The sequence below is a fragment of the Medicago sativa genome, chromosome 6 (assembly GCF_051527215.1).
Source record: "Medicago sativa cultivar Bolivia chromosome 6, Bolivia_mono, whole genome shotgun sequence".
Classification (NCBI taxonomy): domain Eukaryota; kingdom Viridiplantae; phylum Streptophyta; class Magnoliopsida; order Fabales; family Fabaceae; genus Medicago; species Medicago sativa.
Window position 1 is genome coordinate 34,994,808 of NC_140754.1, and position 20,669 is coordinate 35,015,476.

Sequence of the window (20,669 nt, forward strand, 5' to 3'; positions counted from 1 at the left end):
AGTGACAACTCCTCTAATTGATCCCTCATTTGCGTTCAAATGCTATGAAAATATATAAAAATGTAGCAAAAATTATCATATGATGCTATGACATTAAACCATGATAAACCCTAAACAACTAAGCGCATCCATTAACCTTCATTAAAAGATAAGCCAGATGTCTAATCTCCCTTGTTGCCATGAAGCAAACTGCCAAAATGGATGTCATCGGAACCATCAAATCTTCCATCATTATACAACTTAACACATCCATCATGAGATTTGGTCAGTAAGGTAATGTTAACCGGTGCCCCTGAGGCACTGGTTAAGAAAACCAAAAAAAGAAAGTTTTAAATCAAAAATTACACTTTTTATACTTTAAAGGAGTTGACTGCAGAAGTTCCAATGTCGTATTACTATATTTGCTTTCTTAACCAGTGCCCCGAGAGCAGCGGTTAACATTTCCCATTTTATAATATAGACTTCGTGCTTCAAAAATATTCCAAGAACCCTCCCAAAATGACCTTAAAAATGTCACTATTATAATTTTATTTTGACGTACACTAAAAATGTTGGACCAGCTTGTGTATGACACAAACACTATTGCAATCAATACTTTCTGGCCAGACGCAAGTGTCTAAGACAGACTGTTAAACCCTCTCTTATTAAAATGAAGTCAAATAAATGTTCATCCTAAATTCCCAGCATGCTTGTTCTTTTATGGGATATCACCTAACAATTACGTTAATTCTTCCTAATTAGTACACCATCTTTAAGTTGCTTATTGCCGGACCAAATTTTTCATTAAGAAAATCATTGACATAAGAATGTCAACACAAGGTGGCAAGTCGAAAAGCAATTAGTACGACAATTTTGGCTAAAATTTCATTACATGGAATAAAACAAGTTTGATTCCTCCATATATCTTATACTTTTATTGATTTTTTAGTAGAACTTGACATATGATCCCATGGCCCACATGCCAACCATCTAAACTATGTTTAGTTGAGTTGAGTTCCACTTTAGCCAACCTACTTTTCCACACACTTTTAAATCTTCAATGTTCTTATTATCATCACTTTTAATTATTGTTTAAGTGTTGTTTTTAAAATGCACAAGGAAACCTTTCTAAAAACATTTGTGTAGATAAATTGTGTTTGACCATTATTTAAAAAATATGTTTATAATATGTACAAATTTTATATTTTATTTTTATTTTTTCTAAATTGTGCACTAGACTATCTTCTTTGACGAAACTAGCACCGGATTAGCAAGAATGTCCCAAAAGATATTTGTCCTTTAAGATCCAAAATTTAATTTTGAAATATTTATAATGTATGCCAAATAATTTGATTTCACACTACCAAAAAAAAAATATAATTTGATTTCTAAAAAAAATATGCTTATGGAAATCTAAAAAAGCAAAATACTTTTTTTTGGAAGAAAGAAAAAGTAAATACTTGATAAGGAAATATTTCATAACAATTAGTATGTACCATATTAAATTTAAATGTTAATTATAGAAATAAAATCAAAAGTTAATATTTTCAATTAATTATTTGATTAAGAAAATATATATTTTGTTTCATTTAAAATAAAAACTTAAATTTTCTGTTAGAGGAAATAAAAACTTAATATGTTTCATACTCTCTTTTGTTTGGCTAATTTGTTTGGTTTAATATGTTTCACACTATAAATATAAATATAATAAATATATAAATATAAATATGGATACAAATAAGAGTCATTACTTTATTACGTAAAAAAAATACAAGACTGGTCGATTCCAATGATACAGCTATTTGTAATCCTTTTGAGAATAAACTATAATGCCGTAATTGAATAAACTAATTATTGCATATCCCTTATTTCCACTATTACAAAATTCCCTTTTTCTCTACGTTCTCACCAAATCACGTAGAATTTTTTTGCCTATAAATACACACCCATCTTTGAATTGTGATTTTACATGAGTCCTCAACAATTGCATATTTGTTTTCACTTTGGTCAATTCTTAAGAGTCCAAATTCTAAGATCAACCATCATGTTTCGCTTGTTCTTATTTTCCTTTATCTTTCTCTTTGTGGGGTTGAAACAAGATGGAGCTAATGCTCAATTTTACAAAAGAGTGGGAAATAAGCTCTTACCTTATTCAACAATCATTGTAGATCCATTGGGAAATGGGAACTTCACGACAATTAAATCTGCTATTGAATCAATTCCTTTGAACAATAAGCATTGGGTTGCCATTAGGGTGAAGGCTGGTACCTACAGGTAAAATTTCAATTCTCTTTCATTAATTAGTTAAAAATATACTTCTCTGATCACTATTATTATACGCATAAATTCACATTTGTGGTTCATTGAATAAGTGATGTATGTGGACTGTAACATAGACCACATATATCATATATATGAAATTCACCACCAATATGCATCCCAAATTTCAATAATAAATGTTTTTTTTTAAATATTAATAAATAGTTTCTTTTTATCAAATAAAATTCTGATATGTCCTCGTGTTCTTAGCTCAGCTAGTAAGGACAATGCATATTGCATGCAAGGTCCGGGGTTCGAATCCCGGGCACCACAAAAACAAAAAAATAAAGCCCTAATATTTTTTATCCACACATTGTTTGGTTTAATAGTTTTTGATTTTTTTTCTTGTGACTTGGCATTCATTGCTTTAATATTTGAGAAACTAAGAGTGAACATTTTTTTTTCTACTTAAAGTATTGTACGTTTTGAAAATGATTTTTGAGAAGAGCAAATGAGTCAATGTTTGTGTGTAATGAGTGGTACATTAGTGTAGTCAAAAGAAGTATTATTATTCTTTGTGGAGTTGAGAGGGTGGTTTATATTTTATATTACTTTTGATGCATAGGATAGATGGGTTGAACACCCTTTTACTGGTGATTTACACATACAAGATATATATATGATGGAAAAATAATTAATCTTTATATAAAAATTAATTCATTTGGTTTAGTTTGAAAATAATACTATTGTACAAGATTTTTAATTTATAATTATTTGAACTCTCGATTTTAAATGGATTATGAAAAATGTTAATTTTGTGTGTATTTCAGGGAAAAGATAGAGATTCCACGTGATAAACCTTACATCATACTAAAAGGAGCAGGAAAGAGGAAAACCATTGTTGAATGGAATGACCATGGACCAATCTCACAAAGTGCTACATTCTCCTCAATGGCTGATAATGTTGTTGTCAAATCCATCAGTTTTAGGGTGAGAAATAATTTACCAATTACTAAATGTTTTAGAGTGTCAATAAGAAAAGTTTTCCTTTTATTTATGCCTTTTCTTATGATTGACTATTAGCTGCTTAGATGTTTATGTGTGACTATGCGGCTATTCTAGGGTTTATTTTTTTAACAAGTCAAAATGAATTATATTAACATGAAACAACCATTTTTCTTAGTACAAGATGTATCGAAGAAAACGCCAAAAGTTTATAACAAGATGATCCGATAAACCAGCAAAAAACAAAGATTAACCAATACTCAAACAAGTAATATGGCAAAACCACCAACTAAGATAACCTATTCTAAAAAATTGATTTGAGTTTGCTATTGGTGTTTTAAAAAAAAAAAAAGAATGAGATATAAGAACGACAAATTCTTATTTATTCATCAATAAAATGTGGGTAAAGTCGGTGTCACTATAAAAATTAATGAAATCATCACAAAACTTTGTTCCTTTTAATACCGTGTACAAAATATGGCTTAAATGTAAAAAGATAAGGAGAGAAATGATAGCAATACTCGCTTTTCAACACTCTCTTTAACACTCACTATTTTATTGGATGAAATCAATGTGTGTCCCACCATTTTGTGTGGGTTCAATTTTTAAAGTGTAGACTCACAATGATTTAAACCAATAAGAGGATGAATATTAGAAAAACTGTTCAAAAAAGAGTGTTGGTAGCATTACTCAAGATAAGCAATAGGGAAATGGTATATCTCGCGAGAGAATTCTTCCCAAATTCGTCCCGAATTATTTTCATTGGCTAATTAATCATTGACCAACCATGTATTCCACTAAAGTCCGGGTTAAAGTGTTTTCTTTTTGTCATATGAACAACACATCAGCCATCGTGTAATTTTGCAAAAGTTTATTCGCTATGTATAGCATTGCTGGAAGGAATATATTGTTCCAAATTAGGATTATGATAATTCTGTTTTTTATGCATTGTTTCTCATTAACAAGTTTGACTAAAAAGTAAAAACTGCTATTATTTACCAAGTTATTGCATTAACAAGACCAACTTTTTTTACAATAGTTCAAGACCATGTTATTGCATTTGGTCTTCAATGTTTGGGGGAAGTAGGAAGTTCGTTAATATAACAATATTTGTTGGTTAAAGAATATTTTCAACGAGTGTACCAGAAAAAATATAAAAGAATATTTTCAACGAAAAGTCTGTCTGATTGATTTGACTAAATACAGAACAGTTATTTATATACCAAACAAAAATTATTCTTTTTGGTTTAAGAATCATGATTTGCTTTATAAATCATTCTTTTTTTTTCTTTAACCAAACAAATTAGAACGTTTATTTGGTTTAAGATTCATATGCATGACCTAATTAATTAGTTTAGGGAAACTTCCCAGCAGACTAAATATAAAAAAAAAATAACTACATGTGTGTTGATTTGATTAGGTTTTAACACTTGTAGAACGTGTAATATTTCTTAAATAAATTTGTAATGTGTAATTTTCTTATAAATAATGATACATTGAAAAGAATTTATATTGTAACATAGATGGATTAATATTTTGCTTATTTATGTGGAGCAGAATTCATACAAGAATCCGATAAAAAACAAAACCCACATAGCTGCAGTAGCTGCAATGATAAGTGGAGATAAGAACTATTTTTTTAGGGTTGGTTTCTTTGGTTATCAAGACACTTTGTGGGACAACAATGGAAGACATTACTACAAGCTTTGTACCATACAAGGTGCTATAGATTTTATCTTTGGTGCAGGCCAATCATTGTTCGAGGTAAACAAATTCTCTTTTTTTATTTTCCATTTTTTTTTCTAATAGCAAAGAGAAATTTTATTGAATACAAGATGAGACAAGTACAAAGGTATACCAAGTCCTTCCTTGTAAACAATAGATCTTTAAATTTATACATATGGTATTGATAGTATAAAGTTATTTGACACATGAATTAAATGAATTGTTATGAGTATGATAATTCATGTGTTTTTATATTAATTGATGTGTCAACACGTTATTAAATTCATGTGTAAAATAATTCATAATGATTAAATTCTAATCGAAAATACCAAGTCTTAATTGCATATTTTTATATATTGTAGAATCATGTTTTAATGTAAAATTTGTTCATTGAAATTTGCAGAGGTGTTCCATATCTGTTATTGGTGGTGGTTATATAACAGCACAAGGTAGAACGAATGCAAACGATGCAAGTGGGTTTGTTTTCAAAGATTGTCATGTCTTTGGTAATGCAAGGGCTTATTTGGGAAGGCCTTGGAGACGTTATGCTAGAGTCTTATTTTACAAAACAAATATGACCAACATTGTTGCACCTAGAGGTTGGAATCCATGGAGTTTTGATGGTGAAGAGTAAGTTCCCCATTTTTTAAATGTTCTTTTCTTTACATTGTTATGAGATTACATTGATCCATGCTAAAAAAAAAATGATAGTGATTGGATAGTTAATTTTATTTTTTAAGAAGTTAAACTAACCATCATAAATTGATATCAAAAGAATCAAATCAAAGACCTTGAGAAGAGCACACTCCACAGTCTCAAACCAACACCATCAAACCAACTTAAATGGATTCATAGTGATAGTTAAATAGAACTTAGTGATAGTTAATTAAATGAAAATTAATTGCATGATAAATTTATTTTGGGTGAACAAAACATCTTTTCATCATTACTTAATTTCTTATGCAATAAATTTTTTTTAGGTATTGTAACGCCCATATTTAATAGTGTATAGAATAATAAATACGTGCATTATAATAGGTACTGGATACATTAATTATACAATACAGAGCGACATAAGTCGGAAGTTCGATTACAAAAGTCTACTCCAGTCATATGTTACATTATTTACACCAAGATTGTCGTACCAAACTTGAATACAAAATACTTTACAACAGAACAAATAATATAACATATGCATCACTAGAAAGTCTTATAATCGGAATCCAAGATAGCACGATCAATCCAAAGCCTTCTCCTTACCTTTGGCACTCGAAACCCGTGAACCTGAACAAATGAAAGAACGGGATGAGACATAACGTCTCAGTGAGTTCTATCTACTTTCTAGGCTAGTTATAACTTTGGGGACATTCTAAGGTTATCACGTGTCTACTTTACAACCGATTGGTTGATTATACGTTTGTGACTTCTATTCATACCTACACGACCATGCAGGGTACTAGGTCGCTCTTTCAAAACTGTACATGTAAGTATCATATCATATATTTGCTTGCCATAATCATTTCATACATATCATAATAGTGTGTAACAACAATTATCTGAGTTCATTTTACGGATTGTTCCGGGTGGAGTAACCCCGAATACGAATCCCATACATAGCCGAGAGTGCCTAGCTAACACACGTCGGACTCCCTCAGTGCCGTGTGGGCCCCCCTTGCGGAGCTTATCCCATTTCCATGAAGGAAACTCCTCGCATCCCTCTTGTAACACCCTAATTCCCGACGATAATTTTACATAATAATAATCATGGTTTTAACGAAAAACGATGTCACACACATTCATTCATCTTACTACGTAATAAAATAATAGTGAATCAGATACAACAGCGGAAGATACTTCATAAAAATTTCATTATTATAAAATATCTTGTCTTCAAAATTATTTAGGAAAAATAGTATAAAACATCAAAGTGCTTAAACTTCATAATTCAGGGACATTCAACGTTTAACCCCAACCCAGTGTTACAGATCAGAGCACGTATTTATTCGACTACTTTATATCACAAATAATAGCTACAGGAGTATATCCCTGTTGCGACCTTCTAAGCGTCCCGCAAAGCTAAAACTCCTCATCCTGAGTATCTGTACCCCAAGGGTACAGACACCAAAATACACAAACAACAACAAAGGGGTGAGAATTCACAACATAACATATATTGGAATACATGAATAATAAAGTAAATAATCTTATCATCATTGGTCCTTCATTCACATCATCATCAATTATTCATCATGTCATCATCAATCATTCATCATGATATTCATACAATTTATTTCATAAACATCATTAACACATACATCTTATGCACACCTTTAACACACATACCATATTCACATCATTAGCACATATCACACTTCACCTATCATGACCTATATGCAACGTACTTCATTCCTAGACCTACATGCATGCCGGTACCGGATCCTATTGTCATAATAATGTAGTTCAGAGATGTGTTACTGAAACATACATTTCGTCATTCGTCATTCGTCATTATGCAGTATGATATGATGCATGAAGACTCACCAAACATCATTTAGAAAGACACATAAACAACACATCATCTTTACGTCATAGTCATTCGTCATTTTTCATCATTCGTCATTATTCATCTTTCATCATTTTTCGTCTTTCATCATTTTAACAATCATAACGTCTTTATATATCATCATTAACACCTTATTGTTAATTAACATCATATGTTCATCTGATTATATCTAACTCATCCTCTTGTTAAAACTCGCGTCGTGTTTAGAACCTACACTCATCCTTGGTTTCTTCTACATTCTCTGCACCATTTACTCCTCCTTCATCCTAGGTCTTTATGATTTTTACTACTCCCTCGTCTTTCCTCCTAATAACTTCTGTCTATACGACTAGACTTATTAAGTCATAAGACCCTATCGTCAGTTATTAAATTCATCATTATTATCGTCTATTACCTTAGTCCTCTAACATCAAACACTTATTTTACTTGGTTTGTACCTTTAAAAATATAGTTTAAATCATTAGACTCAATCTTTATTCTAAGTTTCTTTTATTATCTTTGTCTCTTGTTTATGAACTATTCCTAAAACAATCATCTTTTCTTATCATATCCCTTACCTTTCTTCTCATTCATCTTACACTATTCTATTAGATTCATATCCTGACTCACCGCTCTTATTACCCCTCACGCCGTTCATTTAATTCATACACAACATTCCTATCTCAGTTTACATTTCACCCTAACGACCCCAACATCGTAATCAGTTCTCTAAATTTGTCCTCGCTATTTGTACTGTTATGATCTTGTATCATTAATCATAAGTAACTTGATATTCATCACATCTTTCACCACATCTCTTTATTTAACCTACTCCTCTCTAATCCCCATTCACCTACGCCTCGTTGTGTCTTTATCTTTACCATTTTACCTTGACTTCTTTTCGCATCAACCTGACAACTTTCCTAAGTTCACACTCTCCATATAGCTGCGTCGCTATATTTATCCCTTACTATAATTTACTATCATTTTCATATTTATTAGTTCATGAATAACCCTCTTACAACTCACTCTACTTTCCCCTTAAGTCTTTCATAAGCATCTTTATTTATGTCGTTCATCATCATCATACGACATTTATACTATCATCATACCTCATCATCTTATAACGTGAACATCTCATTCGTCGGTTAACATCATATCTACATATTAGTTTACATTTTTTTCAAATCAACATCATGTTTAGATCCCACATCCATTCTTAATTTACCCTCGTTCTCTTCATCTTTTACTTCTATAGACACATTATATCCTTCATTCTCAATCACTCTTCCATTATCCACATAATGGTTTCTGTCTACACGACTAGATTATTAAGTTTTTAAGATCTTATCATCATGTATTAGTTCTTCATTATAGTCGTCTATTACCCCATACTTCTAACTTCGTGTTCTGGTTTACTCTAGTTCATGCTTTTCTAATTAGTCTTATTATCTTCAACTTTATTCTTCTCTAATAATCTTGATACTCGTCTTATTTTAAAATACATTATGGCTTAGGAAACTACACTTATAACCCTTAATTAAACTCCTCTCATCTGAGTTTATTGATATGGGACCTTACTATACATCTTAGGAACCCTTTAGAGGCATAAAAGTGGGTCAAAAATCAGTCTAAGTAGACACTGCATCGTGGCACGTTGAGTTCCCATCGTGGCATGTTGGTGACAGCTCAAAAAGGGTTTTCATTCCTGGAAAAATCGTGGCACGTTGGACTCCAAACGTGGCACGTTTGTGACAGTTTCAGAACACAGAAAACGGCGTTTTTACCCTCGAATTTGCTCATAACTTGCCTAAAAATATCTGTTTTCAACCCCGTTTGATCCCAAATTTATAGGAAACATCACCTAGGGTTACCCTAAAATCTAAACACTAACTTTTTCAATATCTCACCGGATTACCTATTCTTTTCAAGATCAAATTTTCAATTCATAAACCCTACATTAATCTTCCTAAATTTCATTCGTTCAACAACATCATTACCTTCGTTCATCACCATAATTTCTTTATAATTCACATTATAACATCACATCACATCATACTAAAACTAAGATACCCCCATCATAGATTAATATACCCTAGAGTGAAAGGAATCTCCCCCTTACTTCAAATTTCTGAAGTCACAGCTTTTGGCGCTCTCCTTTAGAATTAGGGTTTTTCTCCTCTTCCTCGCTCCTCTTCTCTTGTTTCTACGCTTCAGTAAAAGTGAGACCTCTGAGTGTTAATTCTCTATTTATACTTGGGCTAGCCTCTTACTACTATTTCTTTCTATTCTATTTTCTATTATTTTTACTCCTCCCTCCCCCAGTTAATTAAAAATTCTATTCTACACCTTCCGCCTCTATATTATTTTATTTACTTTTCTCCTTCGTCATAATAATCCTCATAGCACGTCATTAATCATCATAAATCTATTTCTTCATAGCTAACATAATATTCTAGAATCATAACATCATTATAGTCATAAAATCAAGAATACTTCTAATTAACTTCGTTAAATCATTACATCTAATTTTTGGGAAGTTACACCTCTACTGTGGATAACGAGAACTGCGACACCTACATCATTTCATTCATATGCAAGCATTTATCGTAATCATTTTACGCTAATGTTTATGCTTTCTACAAGTTTTCTCAACCATTAGGTCGAGGCTCTAATCTTTCCATACTTACTTAGTTCCACTACCCTTTCATGATTAGATTATCTCTCCCAACATACTTCATTAAAGCTAGGGTTTATGTGATCTTCATACCAAGTCTTTTCCCTTCATATTAAAGGTTGTTTAGGGTTGCAATTTACATGTTCATGTATTGAGGTGATACTCTTGATTAAAGAGAATTTTAAAGATGAACTCAAGTAGTATAATGATGTCCCAACAAGATACTCGAAATAGCAATAGCGAAAGCATATGTATTGCTTGCAAATAGCGAAAAGTCCAGAAATTTTCCAGACACTTTCGCTATCAACGAAATAAAAATTTTCCTCAGCTACTGCATTTCGCTAATGGCGTAGCTTGCTGGAACTTGCTGGGAAATTTCGCTAATGGCGTAAAAAGTTAGCCATTAGCGAGTTTCTTGAGCTCCAAGGGCAGAATTTTCGATTTGGCATAGCAATACCTCAAACATGAATCTGTTAGTAACCCTAAACATCCAGAAGCCAAAACAAACATGGAAATTTCAAGGAACATCATATATATCACATTAACAATGAACAAATCTTTAGTTTTAAGTATGGGTAAGATACATACACCACTTAGGAATCAAAACAATTTAAATTTATCAAGAATACACCCTTGGGGAATTCTAACTAGGAACTCACCTTATGGAACTTTGAGTTGAGCTTAAGTCTTTTTCTACACCATAAACCCTGGAATCACTACTCCTATTTGAAAGAAAACAAGATGAAGAACTTGATTCTACAAACCCATCACATGCTAGAATTCTTGCTTGGGAAGATTTGAAGTTAAGATTGTGCAAAAAGGAAGGAATGGGTCGATTTCCTAGAGAGAGAAGAGAGCACAAAATTGTTGAAACCCCAGTGAGAGAAAGTGAGGGAAATAATGAAGATTTTGGTACTAAAATCTCTTATATACTTCTCAAGTTCAAATACCAAAATTTCCCTTATCTTAACACGCACACAATTCATCGTTAACAGATACTACGTCGCAACTTGATAAAGCGGGATGTTACAGGTATTATGCAATAAAACATTTTCAATCCACTTATATAAGAATATATTAGGTAAGAATAAAGCCTTTCATCATCATAAATAAAAGTTAATTTTATATAGCTAATAACGTTGAATAAAATAAGTCAACGAGTCTTAACTGAACTAGCAAAAAATGTCAAAATTGTTAGGTCAAACGTCGTGCCTGAAAGTTCGAATTTCGGCTTCTCAACTTGCACATGTTAGTTTTTAATGTATATTGTTATTTCATCTATCTACAATTTTTTTAATAGGACAAGACATCCAGAAAAAATAAAACACTTATTTTTCGGCTTCATTTATTTTCCCTAATAATTTGGACTAAACTTATTTAAAACAATTCTCAATATTGAAATCTATTTCTTACCCTCAATTCTTTTAGTGACCTTTCTTGCTTAATATCTCTACAACTATATATCTATAAATTGATTGGACAACAAAATTGATGTTTCCTTCAAAAAAAAAAATTGATGTTAATTCAAATAAATTTAATCTTTTTTTCCTTCTTATTTCCCCTTTAAGATTTCTTTTTGATCTTCCACTTAAAAATTCATGTCTTGAAATGAAATTTTGCAGGGAACAAATAACATTCGCAGAATATGGCAATTTTGGACCTGGTGCTGATACATCCAAGCGAGTGAAATGGACTAAGAAATTGGATTTAGCAACTGTTGAAAGTATGGCTAGTCTTAACTTCATCAACACACCAGAAGAATGGATTAATTATCAACCGTTCTAAAACTGATTTGGTGGTGCATATAACCTGTAAAGATATTGCTACCAAACAAATTTCTGTATACTTTTAATTTTTGATGGATTTCTATCTACTATGTTAGATGAATTAGACTTATGCTGGATAGGACCATGTTGTGATATGAATTTAACTAGTTTATGTGACCGTTTTTCTTTTAATTCTTTTAATAATCACTATATTCTGTTGTTGGAACAATAGTCAAAATTAGTTAAAAATGTTTTTCTGTCACCGAAGAGATTATAAGGCTGAGTCGCGGACTTGGTCGTTCTCTTTAAGCATAGTCCAAAATTGTGCAAGCAGACTATCAACCACGATGCCCTAGGATAAAACAGCTCAGCTACAACTGTATCAGAGTCATATTGCACTATAGGATATGTTCAAGAAAGACACCTTTAAATATGGTGTTAAGACCACTCCAATATGGTATTGATACCACTCTATATGGTACTAAGACCACTCTTATATGGTACTAGGACCACTCTAATATGGTGTTTCCACAACTCTAACCTCTAACTTCTCCAAGGGCATAAAAGATAAAAAAAGAACCATATTATTAAGATCATTCTTATTTTCGAAGGGACATTATATATCAAAAGAGACTATGATCTTAATAATACTCTTATTTTCAACTTAGAAAAATTTATCAAATGAACTATGTTCTTAAGACCATTTTTAATTCCAAAGGAACATTATGAACCAAACGGAACTATGACCTTAAGAACACTCTTTAAATCCGAAGGGAAAGAAAAATAGGGAGAAGAAAAAAATTGCTCGTCAACACAAGCTAAATGGGGGAGAAGAGAGAAAAGTTCTTTGACAACTCAAGAGAACTTTTAGTGTGAGAAGTGAGGAATGATAGCTCATTTTATAGGTGAGGAGCCAAAGTTAAGTTACAACTAGTATAGTGACATGTGCCAAGCACGGGGAAATAAAAAACTTTTTTGATCAAATGTAGAGATTTTATATTATATTATCTTAAAGTTATATAAGTATGGTTATAATTTAAATTTGATATGGAAAATAAGATCATCTTAATTTTGTTAATTTTGTATATATCAAATTTATACTTATACTAATTATTTGTAGTATATCAAATTTATACTTATCTAAACATTGTACATAACGATTAAAGTATTTGGATTTATACTTATACTAATTATTTGTAATATAAGATGTAATCATTGTTAAACTTAGCATATGTAATATTTTTGGATTTATACTTATACTTATACCAATGATCATACTTTTTGAAAAACTTCACGATACACAACGTTTGCGGTCTCCTTGCAAACATTATTATCTTCATCCAAGATGAGCAACTTCAAACCTTCTCTAGAAGTAACTCGAGATACAGCGACATAGAGTTGTCCATGCGTGAACACGGGCTTAGGAAGATAAACTCCCACTCAAGATAAAGATTGACCCTGACGTTTATTTATTGTCATTGCAAAACAAAGCGTCAATGGAAATTGTCTGCGCCTGAATTTGAAGGGTAGTCCTGGATCACTCGGAATAAGATTCATCCTGGGAATGATTACCCTGGTACCTGCCCTTTTTCTGTAATTACAGTAGCAACTATCGTGCTCTTCCCTAGATGTGTAACTGTCAGCCTCGTACCATTACACAGTCCATTAGCCTGATCGATGTTTGTCATCAGCATAACTGGACATCCCACCCTTAGTTTCATCCGGTGATTTGGAATTCTAAAGCTCTTAATACCATTAAGAAATTCCGTTGTGAACCACTCACTTTGGACATCAGAATTTTCACCCGATCGACAAACAGAATCAGAGCTTAAATACTCTTTCTCTTCACCTAAAATCAGTGACATCATATATTCGTTAACATGCTCAACTGTATCAAGCGTTGGTGCGAGTATTCCCCTTTCTTGGAAAAATAGCCGGTTACCAAGGTTATCATTCAAATCGGGATACACAAAGACTATAAGTGACATCAACGGATTTGTTGTGTCCGATATGAGCAAATCTTCAGGAATTTCTACCTTCATTTCACCATTCTCATCCGAAGCGTCTTTGCCGTCTCCAATTGAGAGTATCAACTTGCCAAAATTAGCAATTTCTTCCTGCTCTGCAGGTACCGAAGATGCACCCAATCTCATATTAACAGTAAGCCTCAACACATTACAATAAGCTCATATCTTTGATGAATTGATTGAGGCATCAACAATATCCTGCCTCGTTCCTTTTCGGACAACAGGCAATATCTGCCTGAAATCACCACCTAAAACTCTTGTCATTCCACCAAAAGGTCTAAACTCGTTTAGGGGATCATTCTTGGACATGATATCACGCATTGATCGATCAACTTTCTCAAAATACCATCGGTGCATCATTGGATCTTCATCCCAAATTATCAACTTTGCAGCATGCACCAGGTCTTCCCTAGGACTATCCTTTTCCATCGTAAGCGATGATGCCTCATTAATCACAATAGGGAGTGTCAGCGTCGAGTGCGCGGTTCTTCCACCTGGTAAGAGAAGAGCCAATAGACAATATTTTCCCCTTCAATCTAACAGTAGCCGACAATGTTTTGCATATAAAAGTTTTTCGAGGACCACCGTAACCATATAAGAAAAAGAAACCATCGTCGTCAGAACCAATGGACTCCATGATCTTGTCATGCACACATCTTTGTCCATCAGTCAACATCAGTAACATATCAGCGTGTGTCTTTTCCTGTTCATCTTTGTTGTAATTTAGCTCATCAACGATAAGCTTGTTTGTGAAAGTTGGCATGTCTGCTGCATTTGGCCTGGGCATAGATTTGAAGTCAGTAAGCGACCGTCTGTTTTCCTGAAGCAACATTTCAATTTCAATCAAACACAAATTCTTTAAGTCATCGTCACCGATACGTAGATCTACATATTAAATGTAAAGTCACAAAATTAATATTAACACCTTTGCATGCATATGTGTGCACGTTGAAGAGAAAGAAAAAATATTAGCTTTATACGAGAATCCTTTATATTTAAACATATCATCCTAAAAAATGTGGAAAATGCTGAATGGTGTCGTAGAGTTAGTAACTCTTTGTTTTTTACTATATCCTAAAAAAAGTACCTCTTAACTCCTTAAACTACAATAATCAGCCTTTACTATATCTTAAAAAACACACCCCTCGAAAACAACCTTGTCATCAAGGTTGAAATGTGCTAAATTTCTTAATGTGCAATAGTCTTCAAATGTATCACCTTTATCCCTATTTTTTATTAGTGAAGTACTATTTTGATTCTCACTTTAATTTGAACTCTTTGGTTCCACCAAGATTCTTTACTCCTAGCTAGGTCCAAAACCTATTAATTCTTCTAGTGTCTCTTTTGCTACTTTTCTAATCTCATATGTCATCTTGTTCCACGTATCATTTTCGCTTATATGTAGCTTCACACAAACTTCCTTCAAAATCTTTTGTAGGAAAACACTTTGGTTTTGATCCTTTAAATGTCACCACTTGATTCTTGTATCTTAATCATGGCCTCTTACCTCCGCTCTTATCTTAACCCTTACATCCATAACCAATATTATATGTTTGATAGTCAAACTCTCTCCTTGTAAAACTTTAAATTCAAACAAATATTTTTGTCATAATTCCTAATAAGAAATAAATCTATTTGAGAGCAGGAAATCCCACTCTTGTATGTAATAAACTAGTGTAACGCCCCGTGCCAAGCACGGGTTACATTTTATTTAAAATTCTTTAACGGGACTTACCCATAAATAAGTTTTTTTAAATATTATATAATTTTTTTAGTTTGATTTTATTTCAGGATTTTGACATTATGTAGTACTTTATTTTCATATTTAAAATTGAAACAATAGATCAGTGTTTATTGGGACCAAAAAAGTCAAATTTTACAAAGATACAACTATTTTTGTGAGTGATAAAATAGTGGACAAAAGTACAACTATGCTTAAAATATAAAAACACTATAAATAATTAATATATTCTTAAAAATATATCTAATTAATAAGAGGTATGATTACCTCTGTTTTAATCTACCACTATGAATAAAATTATTACTTTTTTTATCTAATCACAATACTCTCTCGGATTTCAATTATAAAAAAATCTCTAACTTCAAAAATTTACTTATATGCAATTAGTTTTCTCAATTTGATAAAAATATATAAAATTATGAAAAGTACCATCTATTGGAACTTGTTTCATGAGGATAAAAAAATACTTAAAATAAAACTTATATGAATTAAAATGTATATTAGGATAAATAACATCAAATAGAGTCAAAGTAAGTTATAATTGTTTTAATTTAAGATGAAAAATATATAATTATTTATTTTTTATATCTAAGATTGGAGAGAGTCCCTACAAAAATATTGGAGAGAGTATTTTTCTCGGAAGCAAATTATCTACGGTGTGAAAAAATTGAGAAAACAATTTTCTTTAATCTCCTCCCTTCATTTTTTTAATTAGAGATCAAGGGTAAAAAATTAAAACATTCTAACCTAATTTCATTATACTTTAGTGTAAATTATGATTTCGAATTCATTGTTTCTCATTTTTCCAAGCAAACACTTACTCCTTCTTAAAGTTCCTAACCGAAACCCACAAACTAAAACCTCCACCAAACATGGGGAAGAAAGAGGTAGGAGATCTATGTCAACCCACTCAATTACATGCAAGTTCTTCAACTCCTCAATGATGATCGTAGGAGTAAGGTTAAAAAAACTCTTCTAGTATGCTAATGCAGGATAGATCAAGCAACTAAAAATAAAGGTAATTTTCTTTTACCATTTATTAGAAAATGTATTTACTAAAAGGATTGTGAAAAAAAATCTCCTCCATCAAAATAAGCATACATTTTCCTTAGTTCTTTTTTGTCTCTATAATTTAACGGTTGAATTTGATCTTAGTTGATTGAAAATAATTTTGTAACATCACTTTTCAGTCTATAAAGAAACAAATAAAATGGTTCAAGTAAATGAATAGATATGTATTTTTTAATAATATTAAATAATCAAGTCGATAGCTATAAATACTTACCTAGGAACAACTTAACGCTTGCTAAAAAAATTGTCAGTAGCCTTTTTAAATTCACCGGAAGATAGAAAAAGAGTACATTCAAACTGATATCTCTTCAAAATTAAATACCATAATGTATTATATATTAAAATTAAAAAAATAAAAACAAATCAAGTTCACCCATTCGAATTCAATTCAATGTTCTTGTAATGTATCTTTGTTCTTGTAATGTATCTTTGTATTCTCCTTCAATATCCAGCACAGTTGGTTTAATTTCTTTCATTCATCAAGGCTCACATAAGTAAAATTTACTTTATTGAATCCTTATTATTTTTAGTGTGGAGGGAGTGTGGAAGCTAGGAAATTCAATTGGGTTAAGTGAGATAAGGTGTGTTTTGGTCGATATAGTTGTTGCTTGGGGGTTTGTATAGTGCAGAATTTTCAATTATCTTTGTTAAGTGAATGGTTTTGGAGGCTAATATGGATCAATGACTTTGCATCTTAAAGTTTTAGCTTCTTAGAATAGGTTGGAGGGAGTTCATGTGAAGAGTAGAGACATTTAGGCGTATGTATGGTAAAAGTACTTCCATTGTGTTAAAATAGGGGCGGAGATGGGGATTAGAAACTGGTTTGATGACAACTTGATGATAGTGGAGCGTAATGAGAAAATTACACATTTTTCCCATGATTCGTGGTTGTAGAGCGGTCCTTTGTGTAATATATTTAGAAGAATTATTGAGTTATCTCAAAATAACTCTATGTCGTTTAAGGAGATACATAGGTTGGAGTTGGATGGGGTGGAGACGATGTCATAAAAATTTTCTTAGAAGGAGGTGCAGGGGATATATTGTTGTCCTTTGTTGGACATTTTTTTTAAGGCTAGCGTCTTTGATAATTTTCTTTAAAGTTGATCATGGTGAAATGTACATTGACAAAGGGGTATATCATCTGATGATGCAGGTGGAGCATGATGAACATATGGCCCTAAAAAATCTCATTAAGAACAAATTAGACCCTCTAAATGTCTCTCTCTTTCCGTGGAGGCTCTTCAATAACTGAATTCTAACAAATGATAACTTAGCTTGATGGAGTATTTTAAATATGAACTCATTTTTATGTTCTGACGGATGTGAAAAAGAGAAAAATGATCTTTTATATTTTTACTGTGAATTCTTTGGTAGCATATGACATAATATTCTAAAGTGGTTGGATAATAGTTGTGTTCTTCCCATTAATTATTGCGAGGGTACTCTTTTCATTTCGGTGGTTCTCAATTGTTCAAAAAAAAAAAGTTTGTTTTAGTTTTCAGTTGATTTTGTTGACTGACATTTGGATTATTTGGAAAGACAAAGATTCTTACATTTTTGTCACAAGAACCAGTTTATGGTGTTGTTAGATAAATTTACAATTCTCGTTTAGTGGTGGCAAAATGCTAAGAAATCAGGTACGTATTTTGAGTTGAAATGTTGGTGGAATAATCCTTCTACTCTTGTTTTGGTCATTCTGCCTCATGATTTGGTTCTTTTGTATATGTGTATCTTGAACTTTGTATTTTTCTTTCTTGGAAACATCTTGTGCTTGAAGGGTTTTTAATATAATTGATTCGACGTCTTCATACAAACAAAATTCACCCCAATCAAGACACCAATTGCATCAATATATAATATATTAAATATTAAGTAACTTAAAACTAAAATTTTCATGTTGTTAGAAAGGGATGGGAGTTCAAAATTAGTTTGATGATAAAAATATGATTCAATTTTATATATATATAAAAACAAACAATCACGTTGCTAGTTATAAATTGTGACCTTGAAACAATTAACTTTTGCAAACATAATGGCAACTACAACATTTTGAGATTCACCGGAAGATAGAAAAGAGTTCAACTTTTTAACATACTCTCTAAAAAGAGTACATTTAAAGCGATACCTATTTAAAATTGTCAAAGATTATACAAATATTGTTTAAATACCATAATATTGTTTAAAGTGATAGTCACTTACCAACCATGTAGTTGTTGTTGTAAGAATCATTGAAAATCTTAGATGCAGGTGTAAACTAAGACATGTATGTAGGGACCAAAACATATTTAGATATTTTGACTTTTATGCTGATTGTGAAATTCAGTTTGTATTCGTTGCGTGGTGGTCGGTACAAACCACTATTGCAAGCAACATCAAATGAGGAAATTGTGAGCACCACTCCCTCTTGGAGCTACTCCTTGAACTTGTAGATCAATTTCTTCGTACAACACACTAATTCGGTCAACCTACAAAACAAAGATTAAAACATTACACTTTAAACAAAAAAAATAAAAAAAAACTAAAATGATATGAAAGAAAAAAAAATAAACCCTCACGTCCACGATTGTTTTCTTGGCGAAACATCAGTGATGAAGTCGTGTTTCGTAGACATTTTTCTCTGCAATAGAAAAAATTACAAAAATAACTTAGAATATAGATACCAGAGAAACAGAGAACAGAAAAATAAGAACTATATTTTGTGATTGTTTTGTACTCGTACCCAAAAGCGCTACTATTTATATAGAAAAATAGCACCATAACGGTTAATATCTATTAATTATTAATTTGACCGTTTTAAAATTAATATTATCAACGTCTTTAATATTATAAAATGTTCATTAAACGATTAGATTATATTTCATGTAACCTACAAAAAATTAACTTCATAACATTTGAAATTTAATAATATCTTATTAATATTAAGTAATATAATTTTGTAATGAATAAAAATTAATTATATAACCTTAAAAACTAATTACTACAATTAAATTTTTAATTAGTTGGTTACTGTCATAGTGTAACGGACCAGAATTCAAAATATAATTTATTCAAGTTATTTATTATAATTTTGTAACCTACCAAATTTTTAATGTACCGTATAAACGTTAATCGAATACTAATTATATTAATAATTATTTGATTGTAACGTACCAATTTTTTAATGTAACATATAAATTTTAATTGAAACAATAATTATATTAATAATGATTTGATTGTAACGTACCAATTTTTAAATGTAACATATATATTTTAATCGAAACAATAATTATATTAATAATTATTTGATTGTAACCAATTATGTATTTTATGTACAATTTAATGTTAAATAAAAAAGGGTTTTTAATAATAATTATAATTATTAAGCTTGTATTAAAAATTAGGAGAATTTTTTGGAACAATTGCCAAGTAGGATTATGATGACGTGGACATCTTTAGAGGAGAGGATTTTGAAATAGGCTATTTCTAAAAACTCTAAATTGTTAGTATAAAGATTTCCTTTTTATTTTCCTAAAATAAGATTAAAAGACTACAAAAAATCTAGGATGGATTTACCCTATGCATTTATGTCCCCACCGCCATACCCTCGTTCACGCCTTCAAAACTTATCAAACACTCCTTACAAGCCCATTTAAATCCCCTCCTAGAAAAACATTTTCTCCTTGTGGTATATCCTGAATTAAACCTTTCAAATCCTTCCAAATTTTAACTTCAGAATATTCTTCCAAACCTACCTAAGGTGAGTAAACACTCATAACATTAAAGATGTCTTATTTCCTTTTAAAAAAATAAAAAATAAAGATGTCTTATTAAACTAAAAATTTGTGGGATACAATCAAATCTCACATCCTCTTTACATCCACAATATCCTTTTTCAATT

At 31.2% G+C, this 20,669-nt stretch overlaps 1 protein-coding gene across 1 annotated transcript; it reads left to right on the forward strand.

Moving 5' to 3' along the window:
- Positions 1 to 1,948: 1,948 nt before the first annotated feature.
- Positions 1,949 to 12,182, forward strand: LOC146914768 (putative pectinesterase 55). The gene is made up of 5 exons (XM_085717505.1): positions 1,949 to 2,253; positions 3,069 to 3,228; positions 4,801 to 5,007; positions 5,372 to 5,598; positions 11,810 to 12,182. Exons 1-5 carry the CDS (start codon positions 1,949 to 1,951, stop codon positions 11,970 to 11,972), a joined length of 1,062 nt encoding a protein of 353 aa, XP_085573631.1. The 3' UTR covers positions 11,973 to 12,182.
- The last annotated feature ends 8,487 nt before the right edge of the window (positions 12,183 to 20,669 follow it).

Bases quoted from the DNA above. Each gene is read 5' to 3' on its own strand.
- LOC146914768 (XM_085717505.1), top strand. From the start codon at position 1,949: ATGAGTCCTCAACAATTGCATATTTGTTTTCACTTTGGTCAATTCTTA. The intron at 2,254-3,068 runs GTAAAATTTCAA...TGTGTATTTCAG, and splicing joins GTGAAGGCTGGTACCTACAG to GGAAAAGATAGAGATTCCAC. The intron at 3,229-4,800 runs GTGAGAAATAAT...TATGTGGAGCAG, and splicing joins TCAAATCCATCAGTTTTAGG to AATTCATACAAGAATCCGAT.